This window comes from Bombus flavifrons, chromosome 14 (assembly GCF_040668555.2).
Source record: "Bombus flavifrons isolate JBK064 chromosome 14, iyBomFlav1_principal, whole genome shotgun sequence".
Classification (NCBI taxonomy): Eukaryota; Metazoa; Arthropoda; class Insecta; order Hymenoptera; family Apidae; genus Bombus; species Bombus flavifrons.
In genome coordinates, this window is record NC_138455.1 from 10,911,913 (window position 1) to 10,931,283 (window position 19,371).

Below are 19,371 nucleotides of genomic sequence, written 5' to 3' on the forward strand. Positions count from 1 at the left end.
ACTCACAGCGAACTGTTCGCGTAAACTTTCACCACCTCTATTTATACAAGGTGTATGTTTCGATGAAGCATACGCATGCGCGTTGCTACACGCGCAACTGCTCCCAGCAGATGTCATCGCAGACGATAACTATCGCAGAGTTATTATGATTCAAAATCGTCAGCCGATATTGTGACAGAAATAATCTGCTTACGGAATAATTTTAAAATCATACATACGTATAGTTCAATAACGCGTTACATATTGCTGTCTGTATTTCACGGTTAGGTTATCGAGCTTTCATGCCTTTTGTTTTTTACCTAACACAGCCAACAACGTTCTACTTCCTATAAACAATATTGGAATATTGAATATACATATGTCGCAATAATTTGATTCTAGAAAATATCGAAAGTACTTTTGCTTTCTTCTCCAGTTCATTATCATATTTTATTTTCTTTTGCATTGTGTAAAGAATATAAAATAGTTTTATAAATTCACTTTAATATATGAATATAAATTTCACTGAAATTTATTTTTGTTGTAATTGTTGAAAAAAATAATCTAATCGATGTATTATAAATACATAGTACCATTATGATATACTAACCTTTTCTGATCTCTAAAATCAAAAAAGTTTTATCGTAGTATCGATGGTGGTTTCATATTACAAACATATTGCAACCATTTAGCAAACATTAATAGGAAAATATTGAAATTATTGCGAAATTGTTACACAATACAAACAAGACCAAAACATATTTATTCAAAACGCAAAACGGCGATGATATATATTCCTAATTATTCTGCTTCATACAAAAAGTGGCCAATTCGATATCATATATATGTGCTATAGTTGTTCATATCTTGATCTATCTTTTTCTAATTTCTATAAACAAAAGTCTCAAATATTTTAAACAGATCATACTTAAACGTAATTTATTTCTTTATAGATTCACATAACGAAATCACAATTCGCAAACATTAATTATTTACTACAACATGTTATGTACATAGTAATGTGGAAATTACTTACTTTTTTATATACTTGAGTTTTTATTATAACAAGCGAGAAATCAAGTTATTTTCCAGTCCATTACGTTTTAAAGAAAAATGTTAAACGTATACATATCATATACGTACGTATATCCATACTATGTTGTTGATTAAGTTTCCTAGTAAGAAAAATAGTACTCACAAAATAAAATAAAGTACGTTCCTATTATTTACAGGTTTAATTTTAAAGAACTCTGAAGAAATTACTCAGAATGAGATAGAAAAATAAAGTTACAATTTCGCCAGTTGTGAATTTCTTGGACAACGCACTTACCGATTGGACAAATCATGGTCTTTTACACATAACTTATAGTATCAGTTATCAACAGAAGAGACTGCTGCAATAAAAATGCAGTTCTACTTTTCAGTAATTTGACTAAAACAACAAAAACGTGCTATAAATTGATAGTCAACTAATATTCCCAGTTATAAACTTCAATATCTTTCTTTCTGTCCCAATATGTACGTTTTAAAAATTAAAACTGCGAACTCTATAATTCGTTAAATCGTGCGTATTCCATATGGTAACTATAAGGAAAGTAAAATTCGCGTTCAGTTTAATCGCATATCATTACTTTGCCACTGTTGTTTGCCGCCCTGTTTACACAGGGCTTTTGGCGAGTGGCCAAATTTCTCGTGTCTCGTTTAGTTTTTGGAACGTACTTCCCGAATTTAGAGGAGGAAGCGAAACGCTCTGGCTTCCATACAGTGTGAATCAGAGTTCAGATCTCGCGTATCCCTTTGCCAAAGAACCGGTCGGTACACTCATCGGTATTTATTGAGCGTCAGGCGTCCTCGTTCATTCTGATAAACAAATCATTTTCATTGTAAAATCTACGCAATCGTTCCTTCTGAACAAATTCTTTATTTATTTTTTTCTCGAATAGCAAATTGCAAAAGCGACTTGATTGCCTGAACCCTCTACTTTTCAAGAGTATCGTAAAAGTGGCCTTCCGCGAAAATTACGCAGCGGATGTTAATTGCCATCCTTTGACTTTTACGTATTATTTCACGATTAAACACTCGGGTATCGTACGGTTAATAGGAGAAACGATAAATGATACAAGTAGCACGTTGTAATTTTATACCTGACAAATTGCACTTCTTTCCGTTGTAAAAAAGAAACGAGAGCAATAATTGTACCTGAACGTTCAACAAATTTGTCGATGCTAAGAATTTTTGATTACAAAATTTCATCGTACAATTTCATTTATAATGCAACTTAAAGAATTATGGCAAATCGTTTCATAGCCTACTATGGTATGAACTTTTTACAATGCGATATAGTATAAAACCACTGACTTCTGATATAATCGTCCACTATTTCTTTTTTGATATTAATATTTTTTAATCGTTTAATTAAATGAAAATATATTTTATTCTTTCAGTTTCAGGAAGCAACGTTATTTCCTATTATGAAAAGCCGTTATCATCATGCAGATCTGTACTATCAATCCGTGAGCTGATATAATATCTTAAATAATAAATTGCATTGAAATTTAATTTATTGCAAATAACGATATTTCTTAACATTACAACGTATTGTAGGCCTGAGTGCAAGCAACAACAACAACAACGACAATCAGTTATTGAGGAAAGAAGTAAAATTAAGGTAAGTTAAAATGAAACTTTGGAACGGATTAGGTTAATACATATGAAATATCATTTCCTCAAATAAAACTTTCATCTGTATTTCAGATTTTTAACGATTATCAATTTTACAATTAAAGAATGCTTGAAATTACTTTTAGAGTTTATACTAAAATAATTTAATTTCCATGATTGCGAAAGTAGAAACGATGCTATATGTCATATTTTAATGTTTGAAGCATTTGCATATATGCAAAATAATCCGGTAAAATAATATTAAATATTCGAAACTAAGAAAAATATTTTGGTCACTGTCTTTTAGATAAATCACGATGATTGCTGTAACTGCTGCTGCTGTTGTACAATTCCACAGCGTACATGCTATGTAAGTACGATTAAAATATATATAATTATTTTTATTTTGTACGATCGTTGCCTTAACAATTCCGTTTATTATAGAAATATGTGCAACCAGAGGTACCAAAGTCCTTTGCCCCAATTCGTGTAAGTATAAAGCCTCAATTAAAATAATAATCTTTATATTACGTATTCTTCATTCGTTATTCGCAAACTGCAAAAGTTTTTTAAGTTTCAGGTTGTTTCTTACACACTTGTTTATACTCCTTAGACATTTCTTTCTTTCCTTGATAACGCTTTATTTATAATACAATTCACCTAACAAATATTATTTCAGCATTATTGGAAATCAGGTATACCAATGGATAATAATACTACATACCGACTCTCCTATTGGGAGTGCCCGAGTGCTCCTGTGGATCCTATCCTGCCTCGAAATTGGTTAGTAACCGGAGATGGTGAAATATCAGACGAAACAACATATAAAGTAAGACGTCAAAAATAATAATATCTTTAAAGTGGGAAATATATTTTTTATTCGATGCAGGATTCAAAACTATATGATTTGTTGTAACCGAGTAATGTACATCAAATCCCTTTGCCCTAATAGGGTCATCATACACGCGTTCGTCGCTCTTTCATTGTAAAGATCTATTGATCCTCGCTTGAGATCGATTAGCCATCTGAGCTTTTCAATTTTGTTCGATATTTCTTTCATGCGTAATATCTGCACACATTTTCGACTGTTTCAGAACAGTTATTTTGAACACTTATGTGTAAAACCTGAATCACCCTGTATACCTTGTGAGAAACAATGGCTCGGTAGAGGTCCTATACAGGATGTTACGACTCAAAAACATGACTATACATGGAAGTCTATACCACAAATAGAACCTTATAAAGCAGAGAATAATTTATACTGTGCACCTGCACCGTTACTCGGTAAATACAAGCAGCATTAGAAGTTGTTACATGTAAATACTAATTCAAATGTTAAATGCATCATACTATATACTAGATATATATATATATATATATATATATATATATGTATGCGTTTCACGTTCATTGTTTCTATTCTTAAATAAAATATCTTCCCTTCTCAATTTTTTACGTTTATCTTCTACTTGTCCCGTAGAGATCTAACAACCCTACACAACAAACTCTAACAAAATTCAAGACTTGGCTTGTACCGTAATTACAATTTTGGTACGAAATTTGATGTTTCAGATGATACAACATATAAGTTAAGCTACTATCAGTCTGGTTGTAATCTACCTACGCTATCTTACGCTCCTATAAGAAAATATGTTAAACCAGATATTCCAATGGAAGACCATACAACGTACAAACTTAGTTATTGGCCAAATGAATCTATGAAGGTAATAAGCATATTATCTTAGATGTAATATTTTGTATTATCATAACAAGCCAGTCTTCGCCTGGCTTTGCGAACGAAGGATAATACATGGTAAAACCAGCGATGCGCTTTCACGGAAAAACTATTGTTCAGCGTACAATGTATACGCATTTTTATATATTTTTCTAACAATACTTTCTTCTATTCTTGTATTCTTTAGGAAGAACCTTTATGGCAGAGAAAAGAATATTCGCCACCTGTCGAACCGATGGATGGGTGTACAACTTATAAATTAAGTTATTGGCCACATTCAGAAAAAAGACGTTCACCAATCATACTTCAGCCAACTGATAACATTCTAAATGCTGGTTGTTGCACCGAGGATAACACAACTTATCGTCTGAGTTACTTTGGCTGTGGAGGAGATAAGCGAACTCCTATTCGGCAACCTAACAATATTCAGTTTTCGCCTTGTTCTCTATCTTATGATACCATTCATCGAGTATGTAAGATATGAAATTTAAATATTTTAATGTTTTTTAAATTGTCTTAAAAGACACTAAAAGTCATATTTTGTACAAGTCATATATGTACCAATATCTTTTAGTATGTGTATATGCATATGTATATATAATAACGAATATGTAACATATGTATGTGTAATATTTCAGATGAGTTTCTTGGGCAACTGGTGTGTTAAACAAGAACCACCGATTATACCTTGCGATAAACAATTTTTAGGTAGAGGGCCCATACAAGAGGTAACCACGCAAAAACACGATTATACATGGAAGAATACACCATTAGAACCAGATGCTCGTCGCGCAGATAACCTTGTTCCTGCGTGTACACCTATCGAATGCACGTATTACAAATGCATTGTCTATTTTAATAAACAGCAACAATATTGGTTTATTTATTAACATTTTTTAATGGATAATATTAATATTATTATTGTTTATTATAATATAAATCTACAAAGTTTGATCATTTGATTGATCGATTACAGGTTGTACTACTTACAGACTTTCTTATTTAGAAAACGATCTTAAATCGTTAACACCTATTCATAATTACGCACCAGTACGTACATGCCGCTTACCAGATGTTCCAATGGAAGCAGAAACTGTCATGCAGCTGAGTTATCAGCCTGTGGAGTGTGCGGATAAAGTTGAAAAACCATGGAGTGAGAGACCTCCTTACCAACTTCCAGTCACTCCTATGGAAGATAATACTACATACAATAAAAGGTTCTCTACCTTATTCAAATTGCTTGTCGAACCGCGATCGAAGATCCAAATGCTTTACGAACGATCGAACGAACAGAAAAATAATTTAGTTTAAATATATATTAAAAGTTGTATTTATGTAAATTATAACTATTTTTTCAGTTACATTCCACCTGGTACATTGTGCCTGTAATTCTGGCATATTTGTATGCCTATTTCATCAGTAAAAACATTAAGGTAAAAATTTAGAATATTTTAATAGTATATTATACCATTAAGTTGCATAGAAACCATAGCAATTATATGTAAATATGAAGCAATGTGTTATGTCGTAATATACTCTGTTATGGTACTACTAATTTGGTTAAACTATCAATACAAAGTGTAAAAGTATAGGCAATTATAATCAAAGCATTCTACACTCTATTATTAGAATACAAATTACACGATGATAGGCGGAATGTTAAATTGTGCTACATATGAAGCATCTGTTCTATACACAGGTGATATACATATACAAGAAAATTGACAGTATGCATTCTTTGAAGGACAATATCAAAGTGACTGAGAATAAAAATTAAGCTTGAATGGGGTGAGTCTGAATGTTCTACCTTTTCTTTATAGACGTATCTTTTGTATCATAAACTTACATGTACCATATGAGTAGTATGACTAGTGAAAAAAATGAATTTTAGAATCTAGTACAAAGATGTGACCAATATTTTATTACGTACAAAATATTATGTTGCGGACAAGTTCTAAAAGTAATAAATACAGACCATCAAAAGTGTGTTTACTTTATTATGCATTCCTTATGGATCCTTTTACAATTTTTATGTCATCAACGGGTCTGTCATTCTTATCAGTTTCCACTAATCCAATCCTTTTCACTATTGTCATACCAGAATGGATTCTTCCTGTTAATGAAAAAGAAAAAATGTAAACAAGAATAAAAATATTTTTAAGCTCTTTGATGTTTGCAATTATTAAAGTACAATGTTAAGCTGAAACACAAATATCTATAATTTCTATGATTAACTATAATTTGCATTCTCTGTTCTGTATCATTGGAGCAGCAAAAATATTTGATCAATGATCATAAATTGAATAATTCGCAAAATATATTTTTAAAACTTACTTACCAAAAATTGTATGTTTTCCATCAAGCCACTGTGTTGGTGCTAATGTAATAAAAAACTGTGATCCATTAGTGTTTGGTCCTGAATTAGCCATGGAAACAACTCCAGCACCTAAATCCAATATAATTTTTTTCCATAGAATATTAAACTTGATAATGGTACATATTCATATAAGTTTTATTGAAATATCCTATGACAATATCAGATTATAATTTCGTCATTCCCACAAGTTTTTATAAATCATAAAAATAAAGATATTTGTGTTAAATATATAAACATACCGGTATGTTTTAAATCATCATGTATTTCATCATCGAAACATTCTCCATAAATAGACACACCACCTTTCCCAGTTCCAGTAGGATCACCACCTAAAACAAAATAAAATATCAAACTTTCTGAGCTAATATGAGCGGAAGTTGTTAACAAAATCAATATGATACCTTGTATCATAAAATCTCGAATAATTCTGTGAAATTTTGTTCCATTATAATAACCACGTCGTGTAAGTTCAGCAAAATTTCTACAAGTAATTGGTACATGTTTCCAATAGAGTTCTATCACTATTTCACCCATACTGTAAAAAAGAAGATTATAATAATATAGAAATATTTGCATAATAGTTGAATTAAAATATCATAATATCGTAATATACTTTCTTATTTTTACAATTATTATTATATTTTGCAAAATTAAAAAGAACAAAAGAGAAATAAAAATGGTAATTAGTATATACTTGCGTTGTTTCAAATGCTACGAATGGTGGTTGCCAGTGTTTATCAGGAATACCAGATATATTTGTGAGAGCCATATTAGCATATATAATAATATTTCGTATAGTGTTTATTCTTCCTTCAGGGGTAATCTAGCAAAAACAAATAAGGTTAAATTTTAATCTAGCGGATCAAAGGTTATTAACTTTTTTTATTTGTAATTTTGTAGTTTTAAACATATAGAATCTGAAAATGCAAGTTTTCACGTTTCATAATTCTTGCATATTTATAATCCTAATAAAACTCACATTTTATAACCATTACTCTTTACAACTTTATGAACTCTAACAAAATGTTCCAACAAGTATTTATATCATTTTATTCATAATACATGTATTCATTTACAACAATTGCCTAACTTACTTTATACTGTGCATAAATTTTAAACAAGAATCTGTTAAAGATAATAATTAATTACCGTTGGTTGATTATATCGATAAGATAAAGAGTGGTACCACAGTTATACATATGTCATATTACACCGTGTATGATATGACATATATATATATATAAACACGATGTTGTTACGCTATCGCATGAACTTAGCTTTGAATTCAGTGATATCGAGATGTGAATTAGAAGCGAAATTTGAAATTGTTCATGAAATCAAAAAATTAGAATTATTTAAATTCTGCAAATCTTTTTAATCATTTTTTAATACAAAAGAGTATACAAACATTTGTATAAATCGTCATAATTGAAACTAAAGTCACTAGTTGCTTGCTTTTGAATTACAGCTTGTTTTGTGATAAATAATTATTTTTATATTGCCTTTGCAATATTGCAAGATCACGAAACAAGAAAAATTGATAAACCCTATCACTATCAGTTAAATTACTGTTCAAGTTTACGGGGCATTCTATAATGATCAAATGTCTATCTTTTTTTGTAGAGTATAGAATTACAATATCATACAATATTGCAGGAAGTAAGATATGTTAATTGTAGCTGGGAGGAAATTTCAATATTTATTATGACCTGGGAACCTTTACTTCATTATCTATCATACTGAATTCATTGGAATTTACTTTTGTCACTCTGCTACAGTGGTAAAGTTGGTACATTCACATTATTGTTGTAAGAGCTCTTATCCAATGCATTAGTTATCTTTTCATTGTGTTTATTCTACTATTTTTATTTTATTTAAAGTGTACTGTGAAATGTCATGCAAGGGGTAAGTGATAGTCTTTATAACATAATAAATTATATCTACAGCAGACTAATTATTTACAATAAAAATAAATTTATTGCAAAATCAATTTGAAATAGAAAATTCGATGTAGACAAAATTATTAATTACTCAGCCATTTTTTTCATAATTTAATAACACGGACTCAATTAATACAATACATATACATGTTTTGAAATAACGTTACAATACATGCGTTTTATGTTCATTAATCGATAAATGCATTATAATCATTGAATTATGAAGTAATCAATAATGTTTTCACTTGCTCCCTATAATCATTATCACTATCTATACTTCTGTTTTAGGGCAAGTCTTCAAAAATTAACCAAACATGATGTTATTGGATTTAGCAATAATTCTATTTTGAATAGCATGGAACGATTTATTCAAACAGCGTGTGAGATGGAAAATACGATTTTAATTCCCAGTCGACTTCTAGATTTAACAGTAGGCGATTCACAGGATAGGCTTCAGTTAGGGGACAAACGTAGTTCTATTATCAACGCAACTTTGGCTAATACCAATTTGTATCACCTTTATAACGTCATTAGTCAAATGAAAATCGAGATCTTATGGTCACAGAATTGTATGGATAATTTTCAAGAAGCAGAGGATGATTTTATTGTGTCAACAGAAAAATTAAAACGCGCTAGGAGTTCGAGTAGTACGTCGATGTATAGTATGCAAAGTATCTATACTTCCTCTAATTCAGAATCCGATACTTTTATTGAAAATAATTTTGGAGCGGAAAATGAGAATGATGTTAGTGCTACTGCACAGTCTTTTAAGAAGCATTTACGTGGATTACATCGTAACATACAAAAGATGACACTGGCTGCTGAATATTTGATACTAAGATATCAAAATGTTATCGATCATCGAACATGATCATCTCTTGAACGGTTGAAAGTATGTTAAATATATGTATTAATTTTATTTAGCGAAATATTTAAACAAATATCGGTACTGGATAAATTGTACACATGCACATTGCATACATGCACATACATTGATATTTAATGTACTGTTTTTGAATTATATTTATTAAACATTAAATAAAAGTTAAAATTTGGTCTTGACCTCAACTATCACGTCATGATGATACAAGTATGTACCATTAATAATACTAGTTCGATTGTGTAACAGGCCTTGATGTTTCCTTGTCATATATGTACTGATAATTTCAAATTTAGCTCCAAATTTATATATCGATATTACCAAACAAAAATAAGCTAAATTCATGCTATAGGGTACCACATTACATATATATATGTGTGTGTGCTTTATATATGTATATATATATACATACAATATACGCATTTGGACGCATCATATGAACGGAATAAAACGATAGTAACGACATCTGTAGATATTTCTTTTTTTAATATGAAAATAAAATACCGCCAATTCAATGTTGATCGCATGTATGTTAAATTTTTCATTCATGTTGTAGAAATATAGAAGTTACTTTTAATTTCATTGTAGACAGACACGCATAAAAAAGAATTTTGAAAAAGTGTCGATTTCATTTTAGCTCCTCAATGTTTTGACGTGCATGGCAATGGCGGATTTTATGTTTATCACATATTTTATATTATCGTTGATACTCAAATTATGTCCAGGTGGGCAATGTATTTTTCAATTAAACAAATACTTTATGCTAATGACAAGCTAACAATTCAGAAACGAATCGTTTATTTTCTTCTTATTTAATGTTTCATACTAGCATCTAACACATTTATTGCTATTCTTTCAATTGAATTTTTTCTAATCTTTTTTTATTGATTTGGCATTATTATTCAATTTGATGCACATTTATCTGAATAACTGCATACAAGTGTGCATATGCACTAATTATAAATAATGCTTCATAATATCTTGAAATATATTTCAATGGTTAACAGGACTCGTTTTTAGGAGAAGAAGAGAAGTTTTCTTTATTAGAAAATGATTTTTCTGTTGAAAGTGAAGAATCACAAAAGTCTATAGATACTATTATGGCTTTTAATGGCAGTTCGACTGGGCAACAACGTTTTAAATGTCATATTTGCGAGGGACCAGATTGCTTATATTCTGAAATCTGCTATAATGCAGTTACTGTAATATCTCTTGTAATATTGTATAGAAAGTCATTAAATTACAGAATATTAGGGAAGTAATGTATGTTTTAATATTCAATAGTGTTGGAAATCTAGAGTAAGACAACCAGATGGTATAGAAAGTGTAAGTAGAGGATGTACTTCGACGATAGATCAAATGTTATTAATATGTAATAAGCAATTGCCACCACGTATTATTCAAAGTGTTACTAAAAAGAGGCATGTAAGTGGACCCTCACGAGGTGTACAATATCATGTTGAATGTTGCCAAACAGATTTTTGCAATGGCGGGCCATTTCCAATATTACATGACTTTAATGGAGGTAAATATTATACACATAATTTTATCTTTTTATTTATATATATTTTTTGTACAAATTATGTTTCATTTTTTAGATGTTGTTGAAGAAGATTATGCAGTTAAATTAACATTGGCAATTTTGGGTCCTGTGGTTGGATTCTGTATTATTGCTGGAATAGTGCTGTTTTATTTATTGGTATGTAGGACTCGTAAAAAAAGGACATTGGCTGCAAGGCGTAATAAACTTGTTATAGATTCTGAAATGGAGTCATCTATCTTACATTTCTCATTTTCTTCTCCAACATCCACCACGTATCATTCTCATGAACTAAAAGCAACTGCAGCTGGTGATAGCACACTAAAGGTATGATATAAAATATTACCTGTAGTAGTTGTTCAAGTTCGAATGTAGACTAATCTGTTTTCATATATATATTTATATGTTTATTGTCAGCTATATTTATAGCATTAAGAGAATTTTATTATATGTGGATACAATTAAACACAGCGATATAAGCTTTTTCAGGAAAACACGAAATAATTAAACAAATAAACATAAATATAGGTATAATATGGTTACATGTTTTCTCTTTTCTTTTTTATGTAGGCAATTAAACTACAAATTTGTATGCTTATTAAAAATTCATTTCATTTTAGGTTCAGAAATATAAAAATTGATTCTCTTTTCTTCCTATTACATCTTCTACTTTATTTCGTAATTTTCACATTTTAAACATAAATATTATATAAATTGTATATTGAAATAGGAATACTTGGATGGAAGAAGCTTAACTAGTGGATCAGGATCTGGTTTACCATTATTGGTGCAAAGAACATTGGCTAAACAAGTGGCACTAGTGGAATGCCTTGGTAGCGGTGGTAATGGTGGATTTGGTGGAGAAGTTTGGAGAGGAATATGGCATGGTGAAAATGTTGCTGTAAAAATATATTTTTCACGAGATGAAGCAGCTTGGGCTCGTGAAACAGAAGTTTATTCTCAATTGCTACCATCGAGACACGATAATATTCTCGGTTACGTCGGAAGTGATATGACAAGTAGAGCAAGTTGCACTCAACTTTGGCTAGTGACTCATTATCACCCGATGGGCTCGCTTTTCGATTATTTAAATCGAACACCTCATTCTTTGACACATCATCAAACACTCAGTATTTGTTTGAGTATTGTGAATGGATTGCTTTATCTACATACAGAAATTCATGGAACTAGAGGGAAACCAGCCATGGCACACCGTAATCTCAAATCTAAAAATATTCTTGTTAAAACTAATGGTAGTTGTGTAATTGCTGATTTTGCATTAGCTGTAACGCAAGATCGTTTGGCTACAGATAGAATCGATTTAAAACAAGGTACAAAACGATATATGAGCCCAGAGATTCTTGAGCAAACGTATGTATTACTTTTAATTATATTTTTCGAACAATAGCTTTTTAATAGTTGTCTCGTTAAATCGCTAAACTAAAAATACTTCTTTAGGATAAACGTTGAATGTTTGGAGAACTTCAGACGAGCTGATATATACAGTTTAGGATTGATATTATGGGAAGTTTGCAGGAGGTGTATAAGTAACGGTGTTGCATTAGAATATGTAGCACCATATTCTGAGTGGCTTTCTAATAGTCAAGAACCTTCTATCGAAGAAATGCGAAAATTAGTATGTTTGGATCAACACAGACCACCTCTTCCTAACAGATGGCATTCTGATCCAGTACGCATTTAATTCATTAATTTTTTGCTTTGGAACTTTCTTTTTTAGAAGAATGAAATGTGAAAAGGTTGTTTTCTTAGGAAGACATCAAAATAATAATAATATATATTTTACAGACATTGGCTGGTTTGGGGAAATTAATGAAAGAATGCTGGCATGGAAAACCTGCAGCACGACTACCTGTTCTTAGAGTAAAAAAAACACTTGTTAAACTGGCAGCTAATGACACACGTGTCCATTTGTCTCTTGATTAAGTAGCATGTATGGATACGTATTATTTTATGCAGATATTTATTAGTATGAAGAAAATAAGCTGCGTGGCTTGTTCTGTAAATTTATTTCTTCTTTGCAAAAATGAAGGACAATTATATAAAGTTTGTGCTACTCATTTACTTTATTATAAATATATTTATAATTATCTTGAGTTGAAAGATGATACTTGAGGCAAAATGAAATGAAATCTTATTTCATATGATTCTAATATTGTATATTACGATTTATAGGATAATATTTGTGTAGTATATTATGTGTCCTTGTATAGTGTATTTAGTAGTTAAATTAAAAAGAAATATTTTTTTGTTAATTACTATTATTATTAGTTTCTAGTACCGTAAAGCCTCAGCCGTCTCAAATAGTCTGACTAAGCTGGCGAAGAATATGTTCATCGCTTTGTGAAATTATCTAGTATAAATGAATATTCATTTATATCGGATATTTTAATTGGGTAAATAAGTTACCACTCTGTTATGTAAAGAATGAAATTTCTATCATTTTTATTCTAAGAGAATTTTTAAACTACTTGAGAGAAAGGGAGATGCGATCATCTATTATTGCCAATGGCTGAGAATTATTGATGTGTTCATTATAATTAACGTGCTTAATTAGCTAGATTATTTACTGTAATTATAACATAATAACTATAACAATTGATAACTCAATAAATAGTTGTTATAATTGTAGTAGCAACTATAAATATAAGTGGTAACAAAATCTTCATCAAAATAACAATAGGTTTTTTATATCACATATATATCAATCACTAGGAAATGTTTTGCAGGTGGTAACAGCTATATATTCAAAACGTTAATAAACAGACGAGACTATTAGTACATATATCTTTTCGGCATAATATTATTTTTATATGACATGTATGAATGTTAACAAGATTTGTAATAAAAATCATAGTTAGTGTATCGTCATCCATGTAAAGAAATTTATTCATGAAATTCATCAATATTTCGATTGTTTTCACTTTTGGCGTTCTATTTTTAAATAGATCTGTTCTTTCTCCTTAGAATATTTCTTGTCGAATGTTCATCAACATCAATTAGTGAAATTACTGTGAAATGTAGATGTTCTTATGACAAAAATATTGTCGCGAGAAAAGTATTAATAAATAATCGATATAGTAAATATCCAATAATAGTATTTAATGAATAATCATTATAAATTAGATATCGAAGAAAAATAGATGAAAAATTTAGGGGAATACTCCAATACATTACAAATTTAAGTTATCAGACTGAAATAACGAGTAATTTAAGTGTTAAATTTCTTAGTGCGGTATATCTTATGAACAGGTGACACGCTATTATCACTTTTTAAAAGGGAATTCAATTGCTTTACCATTTAACCTCAATTCTACCCCTCTACAATCCTATTTAACAATCTTATTCCTTGTTATTTTTAAAAAAGCGAATTTGGAAAAATTCAGAAGTGTTTCAGAAGATTACATCTCAAACGTAGACAAATGAAGGGGAATGTAAGTAAATAGAGGGATAGCGACGTATCTGCGGGTTTTTCTTCGAATCGATCAAATCGATCGGATGAGATATGGGTCGTTTTCATCGTTTTATTTATTCGTCTCTCGTGGATACAGAATGGTTTCGGTATAGAATTTTAATTACAATATCCGACATTATTTTATAAAAGTAAATACAATTGTATATCGTTAACAATAATAATACGCGTAAGTCGATTAACACACGCTTCAAACGTCAGCTAAAGCATTCACGTTCACCGTATAGTTACAACTATTACGTTCACACTTATTAATACAATATTAATTACAAAGGAAGCCGATCGCGAACGCATTTCGAGGCTTATGTACAATAATAATTATGTATATAGAAGCAGAAATCTCAAACTCGAAGGAGTTGTAGGCCTTTCGCGATCGCACGAGCGGCGAGCATTTTTTCCCCTAATAGCTCGCTTTCGGATTTATAGAGATTTTTATCGATCGACGCATTACACTCGCTTCGCGATCGTCCTCCGAGCTTTCTTTTTTCTTTCCTCTCATTCTCGATCGCTAATCTAGATATTCCAGACGAAAACCAGATCATTGTACACGGAATTAACTCGTTTACCTTACGATACATAATTCCAACCTGGCACGTTTGTCGCGAACCGAATGCTGGCAAACAGGCAGCCAGGGAGAAATCTGGAAAGACAGGCAGATAGCCAGCCAGACATGCAAGTTAGGCGGGTAGTATGCAAGCAGGCGCACGGACGGACAGACGGATATAACTATATATTAAATAAATAAATAAATAGAACACTACCATCCATACTGTTCTCTTCAATTAAAGTTAAATTGGACTATTTAGCATTTTTCAGTTTTCAAGATACACTAGTCGTTAAAGGAATGGCATTTATAGCGATTTATACTTTAATGAACGTAGGCAATGAAACGGAATTTAAATAGAAATTCGTTTCACCTTTCAAATATTATAATGAACACTCTATTTTGGATGTTTTATAGATCTTTGCATATTGTATACACTGTGTGCACTTTTGTACCATCAAATTTTCCATAAATGCATAAAAGTCCGCAGTTTAGTTACAGCAGTTTAGTTTACACGCTAATTAATCAAGTCCAAGTATATTCAGTTTCGTAACGTACATTAAGTTTTGCATTTGACAGTGCTTTCGTACAATTACCAAAATAGTGGTAATATGAAAATGAAACGTAGATACCGTTAAAGAAACGCTCTATCAGAAAATGAGTATACGACGGGAGGTTCAAATTAGACGAAAGACTTTCATTTGAATTATATCCTATATATTTGCGATAACTTGTAAATGTCCAAAATAGTCATGGACGGTAGTGTAGATACAATGCGTTTAATAATTACAAAACTACCCAAGAATTTTCACTTTTTACATGGAGGCTCGATCAAGCGTGAAAAAAGAAACGTTTTATTATCATTTAATATTAGGTGAAAAATAGAAAAGTTATCATTTGTGTTGTGCTTGTAAATAACATTGCTAGCCATTTGATTCTGTACCTTTCGCCTGTAGAAAAATTGAAAATCGTAGGGTGGTTTCGCAGTTATGAAACGCAACGGAGAAAATAGAGAGAGAGAGAGAGACAGACAGACAGACAGACAGAGAGATAGTGAGAGGAGAAGGCGCGTAGACGAGCACTTGGTGTCAAGCGATTAACTAGTGAGAAGAAGAATAGAGCAGATAACAAGTTCAAGCCGGTAAGATGGTTTCAAGTTGCTTGAATTCAAGTCGTTTGTATCGAAATAATTTGATTAATCTGAACAAGGTGTCAAGCAAGAGCGAAATTTCGGGGATAATCGAGAGGATAGACGAGGAAGCTAGCGACGAAGAAGAATCGACTAGAAAAGAAACGTCGATAATTTCCACCAATTACCACATCTTGTACAATGCTTATTTTCCAGCGGAAGTCAGGTTACTTGCACTCGAAAGACTTGATTTCGAGTAACTTGACTAATCTGAACGAGGCACGACGATAATTTATCGCGATAGTCGCTCTAAGACAGAATGAAACAGATTTCGCGTAGATGGAATCGATGCCGATTGAACGTGTGCGAGAATGTGTATGGACGTCGGATGAAATGAAAAAGAAGGAGGAAAAGACAAGATAGATTTTTTGGACGTCGGTTTACGGGCGTTGAAAGTTTCGAAAGAAAGGGCTGCGAGATCGAAAGGCTCGTAAACGCGATCGAAATACGATTAATCAATGGCATGGAATATACGTGTACACATCTTGACGATCGGAATATTTTTGCCTAATAATTTACTAACGAATAGTATTGGCAAATATTAGACGAGTTACAAGTGCTAAGTTTTAGATTTCTCTTTTAATAGTTTCATAGTCTTTTGTCAAATAGAGTACGGCGAGGTATGCTATAATTATAGCGCGGATTTTTAATTATTTAGGAGAGAAATGCAAAAATCTATAGATCGCGTATAGTACGGGAAACTGGTACGAATAACGAACGATTCTAAAATGAACGAATGCTATAAGAGTACTGTTCATGACAATTAACGATTGTTGAAAGTAATCGGAAAATTGTTGGTCATCGACAGTGGCAACTGTTCTTTGGTAACTTGTCAATCGTTGGATTCGATTTCTGGGTAGAAAAAAGAGAACGACAATCTCGATAACGACGCGTTCGGTCAGTTTTCCGAGAACGCGAACAAAGCAGCGTAGTTGCGTAGCGTTCTCGAATTTTAAAGTTAATTTTTAACCTGTCCTACAGGCTTTTTATCAGCGTTCAGATATACATCAGACTTTAAACAAAAAGAAAGTGCACACACTTACGAGCGCCAGTGTATCGTACGTATTCTGTACATCGTCGAAGCTGAATACGATGCAACGAGATTGCCGCCAATCGCGAAAAGAACGCGGTAAATAATTTTTAACGCGAATTTTGTGAACTCGAGCTCGACTCGTGTCGACGCGATCTTTCTCCCGTCTTTTTTTTCCATTCGCAAACATTCGTCTTCACCGTCGTTGTCTTCGTCATTGTCGTGATTACTTAGCTTTTTACCTACTTTTTCACAACTATCACTGCTGCTGCTGTTTCTCATTCTCTTTCTTCTCCTTTCGTACCCTGCCACCTCTCTACCCTATCTACCGTTTCCTTTTCTTCGAACTCGTTTCTGCTATTCTGTTCGACGCGTCGCGTACGATAACAGCGCGAATAAGTACGCTTGACGGATCGAACGACGCTCCTGCTCGATCGTCGATAGGGCAACGTTTTTCTTCCTAACATTTCCTTCCCTTCTTCTTCCTTTACACCTTACCAGTTGTTTCGCAAGCATTTCGTTATTCGTGGTAAGCCGGTATACGCGTTGCTCTTACGGTACGAACAAATTGTCATAAGGCACTTTGAATCTGCATCGCACAATACATAGAGGATCGATCGGCAGGTTCGATCGTGAGTTCCATCTTTCCGTTGTTTCGGAAGACGAGAAGGAAAACATGGTAGATACGTGGATCGATCAGTTGTACGCGGATATCGCGACACGATACACAGCCATATCGCGATCGAGATCAGACTAGTCTCTTACCGAGTGAACAGCTGCAAGCGCTAAGGACGTAGAAAGGAGAATGAAGAAAAAGAAAACGATACCCGATCGATAATTGGTCGATTTTTCTATTATTTTCCTGCTCGACTAACAATAAGAAGACGAGTCGCCAGTCACTGGCTGGCGGATGCCTTTCTTCGCATTTGCCAACGTACCGTTCACGTTCTCTTTTTGCTTGGAAATATCTACATGCATAGAAGGTAGTATTCGCTCGTTAAGTACACCGCGGGGTTGCGAGTGCGAGCGAACGAGGCTGGCACCTAACGGGTATCGTTAGATTCCGAAGGGATCGGCTTGCGAGAGAAAAGAATCGAGGAAAGTTGTAGCCGCGAGTACGATAAATAAAAGGCGATCGTTGAAGCGTAGATTCGCTTTGTACGTGACTTTGGTAATTGGAGAAATTAATCGACGATTAATTGTCAACGCATCGCGTATAGCGCAGCATTTCGCATTCCACGGTTTCGGTGGTTTCGCTCTGTCTGAAAGCCAAGGCCATTCGTATTTCTAGTTTCGCTATGAAAACGCAATCTCGTTGAAGAATTCTACTCTTCTCCCTGGCGCCGTAACTACGCGATTAGCATATTACTTTTCGACGTTATAAGCGACGTTCGCCGTTCTTCTGGCTCGCAGTCGATCTTCGCGTCATTTTCATCAGGCTCGAATCTCTATCGTTCCTACGGCGACTATCGCCAACCATCACATTCCTATCTTATGTATGGACGTAATATTTCTACGTTGCTGAGAAATCAACCATATGCCACGATTCGTACGAAATGTTTGTCTCCATTCGCTCGTCCTATCATTCTCGCTCTATTCGTCTTCGTTTATTCATCGTTATTTGTCATTATCGTTACTGCAACCTCATTTTCTCAATTTCTTTCTATCTTCGTTCACAGAAACTCACAACGCACACTCGTTCTTCCCTGGCTCGCATCCTTCCGTTCTGTTCTCCTTTCCGTAATCACTAGAATCTTTTACTTAAATTAACCAACTTTGACGACCTTGTGTGTATACGTGCAAGCATTACTTTGACAAGATAAAAAAACTCGCTTTCAGCGAGGTAAAGGATGATTACAGTATGTTTACAAGTTTCCTTTCTCGTGAATTAATGTATTATCTATATAAGCGATCTATATAAATAGGAACGATAAGAGGTATCATTGTTTTAGATCATTACCGAAGATACAAGGACACTGATTGAGATGACAGATCGAGTAAAAAGT

General features: G+C 32.5%; 4 protein-coding genes across 22 annotated transcripts; 3 read left to right on the forward strand and 1 right to left on the reverse strand.

The window, feature by feature from the left end:
* The first annotated feature begins 168 nt into the window (after positions 1-168).
* LOC138187283 (stabilizer of axonemal microtubules 1) lies at positions 169-6,489 on the forward strand. Of its 14 annotated transcripts, none has more exons than XM_069127889.1 (13): positions 169-262; positions 933-1,118; positions 1,212-1,497; positions 2,424-2,492; positions 2,584-2,647; positions 2,948-3,010; positions 3,085-3,129; positions 3,320-3,469; positions 3,735-3,924; positions 4,213-4,364; positions 4,563-4,844; positions 5,014-5,203; positions 5,352-6,489. In XM_069127889.1, the coding sequence occupies exons 4-13, from the start codon at positions 2,470-2,472 to the stop codon at positions 5,684-5,686; spliced, it is 1,494 nt and encodes a 497-aa protein (XP_068983990.1). In that variant the 5' UTR covers positions 169-262; positions 933-1,118; positions 1,212-1,497; positions 2,424-2,469; the 3' UTR covers positions 5,687-6,489. The 14 variants fall into 14 exon arrangements, 12 of the variants coding, with proteins under 12 accessions (XP_068983990.1, XP_068983992.1, XP_068983994.1 ...); XM_069127891.1 differs by having other exon boundaries at positions 1,212-1,402; XM_069127899.1 differs by lacking the exons at positions 169-262; positions 933-1,118; positions 1,212-1,497 and adding an exon at positions 1,509-2,295 and having other exon boundaries at positions 5,352-5,592; positions 5,734-5,808; positions 6,005-6,489.
* Positions 5,254-8,025, reverse strand: Cypl (peptidyl-prolyl cis-trans isomerase-like 1 Cypl). Of its 4 annotated transcripts, XM_069127903.1 has the most exons (7): positions 7,902-8,025; positions 7,451-7,575; positions 7,154-7,287; positions 6,992-7,081; positions 6,714-6,821; positions 6,369-6,488; positions 5,254-5,561 (listed from the first exon to the last, which is right to left on the reverse strand). In XM_069127903.1, exons 2-6 carry the CDS (start codon positions 7,519-7,521, stop codon positions 6,373-6,375), a joined length of 519 nt encoding a protein of 172 aa, XP_068984004.1. In that variant the 5' UTR covers positions 7,522-7,575; positions 7,902-8,025; the 3' UTR covers positions 5,254-5,561; positions 6,369-6,372. The 4 variants fall into 4 exon arrangements, with proteins under 4 accessions (XP_068984004.1, XP_068984003.1, XP_068984005.1 ...); XM_069127902.1 differs by lacking the exon at positions 5,254-5,561 and having other exon boundaries at positions 6,353-6,488; XM_069127904.1 differs by lacking the exons at positions 5,254-5,561; positions 7,902-8,025 and adding an exon at positions 7,847-7,869 and having other exon boundaries at positions 6,353-6,488.
* Positions 7,602-9,760, forward strand: LOC138187285 (mid1-interacting protein 1A). The gene is made up of 3 exons (XM_069127901.1): positions 7,602-7,620; positions 8,531-8,657; positions 8,981-9,760. The coding sequence occupies exons 2-3, from the start codon at positions 8,644-8,646 to the stop codon at positions 9,561-9,563; spliced, it is 597 nt and encodes a 198-aa protein (XP_068984002.1). The 5' UTR covers positions 7,602-7,620; positions 8,531-8,643; the 3' UTR covers positions 9,564-9,760.
* A 126-nt stretch (positions 9,761-9,886) lies between these two features.
* sax (type I BMP receptor saxophone) lies at positions 9,887-14,001 on the forward strand. Of its 3 annotated transcripts, none has more exons than XM_069127885.1 (8): positions 9,887-10,099; positions 10,210-10,297; positions 10,593-10,774; positions 10,857-11,097; positions 11,171-11,439; positions 11,843-12,483; positions 12,571-12,802; positions 12,919-14,001. In XM_069127885.1, the coding sequence occupies exons 2-8, from the start codon at positions 10,231-10,233 to the stop codon at positions 13,054-13,056; spliced, it is 1,770 nt and encodes a 589-aa protein (XP_068983986.1). In that variant the 5' UTR covers positions 9,887-10,099; positions 10,210-10,230; the 3' UTR covers positions 13,057-14,001. The 3 variants fall into 3 exon arrangements, with proteins under 3 accessions (XP_068983986.1, XP_068983988.1, XP_068983987.1); XM_069127887.1 differs by having other exon boundaries at positions 10,081-10,099; positions 10,580-10,774; XM_069127886.1 differs by lacking the exon at positions 9,887-10,099 and having other exon boundaries at positions 10,153-10,297; positions 10,580-10,774.
* The last annotated feature ends 5,370 nt before the right edge of the window (positions 14,002-19,371 follow it).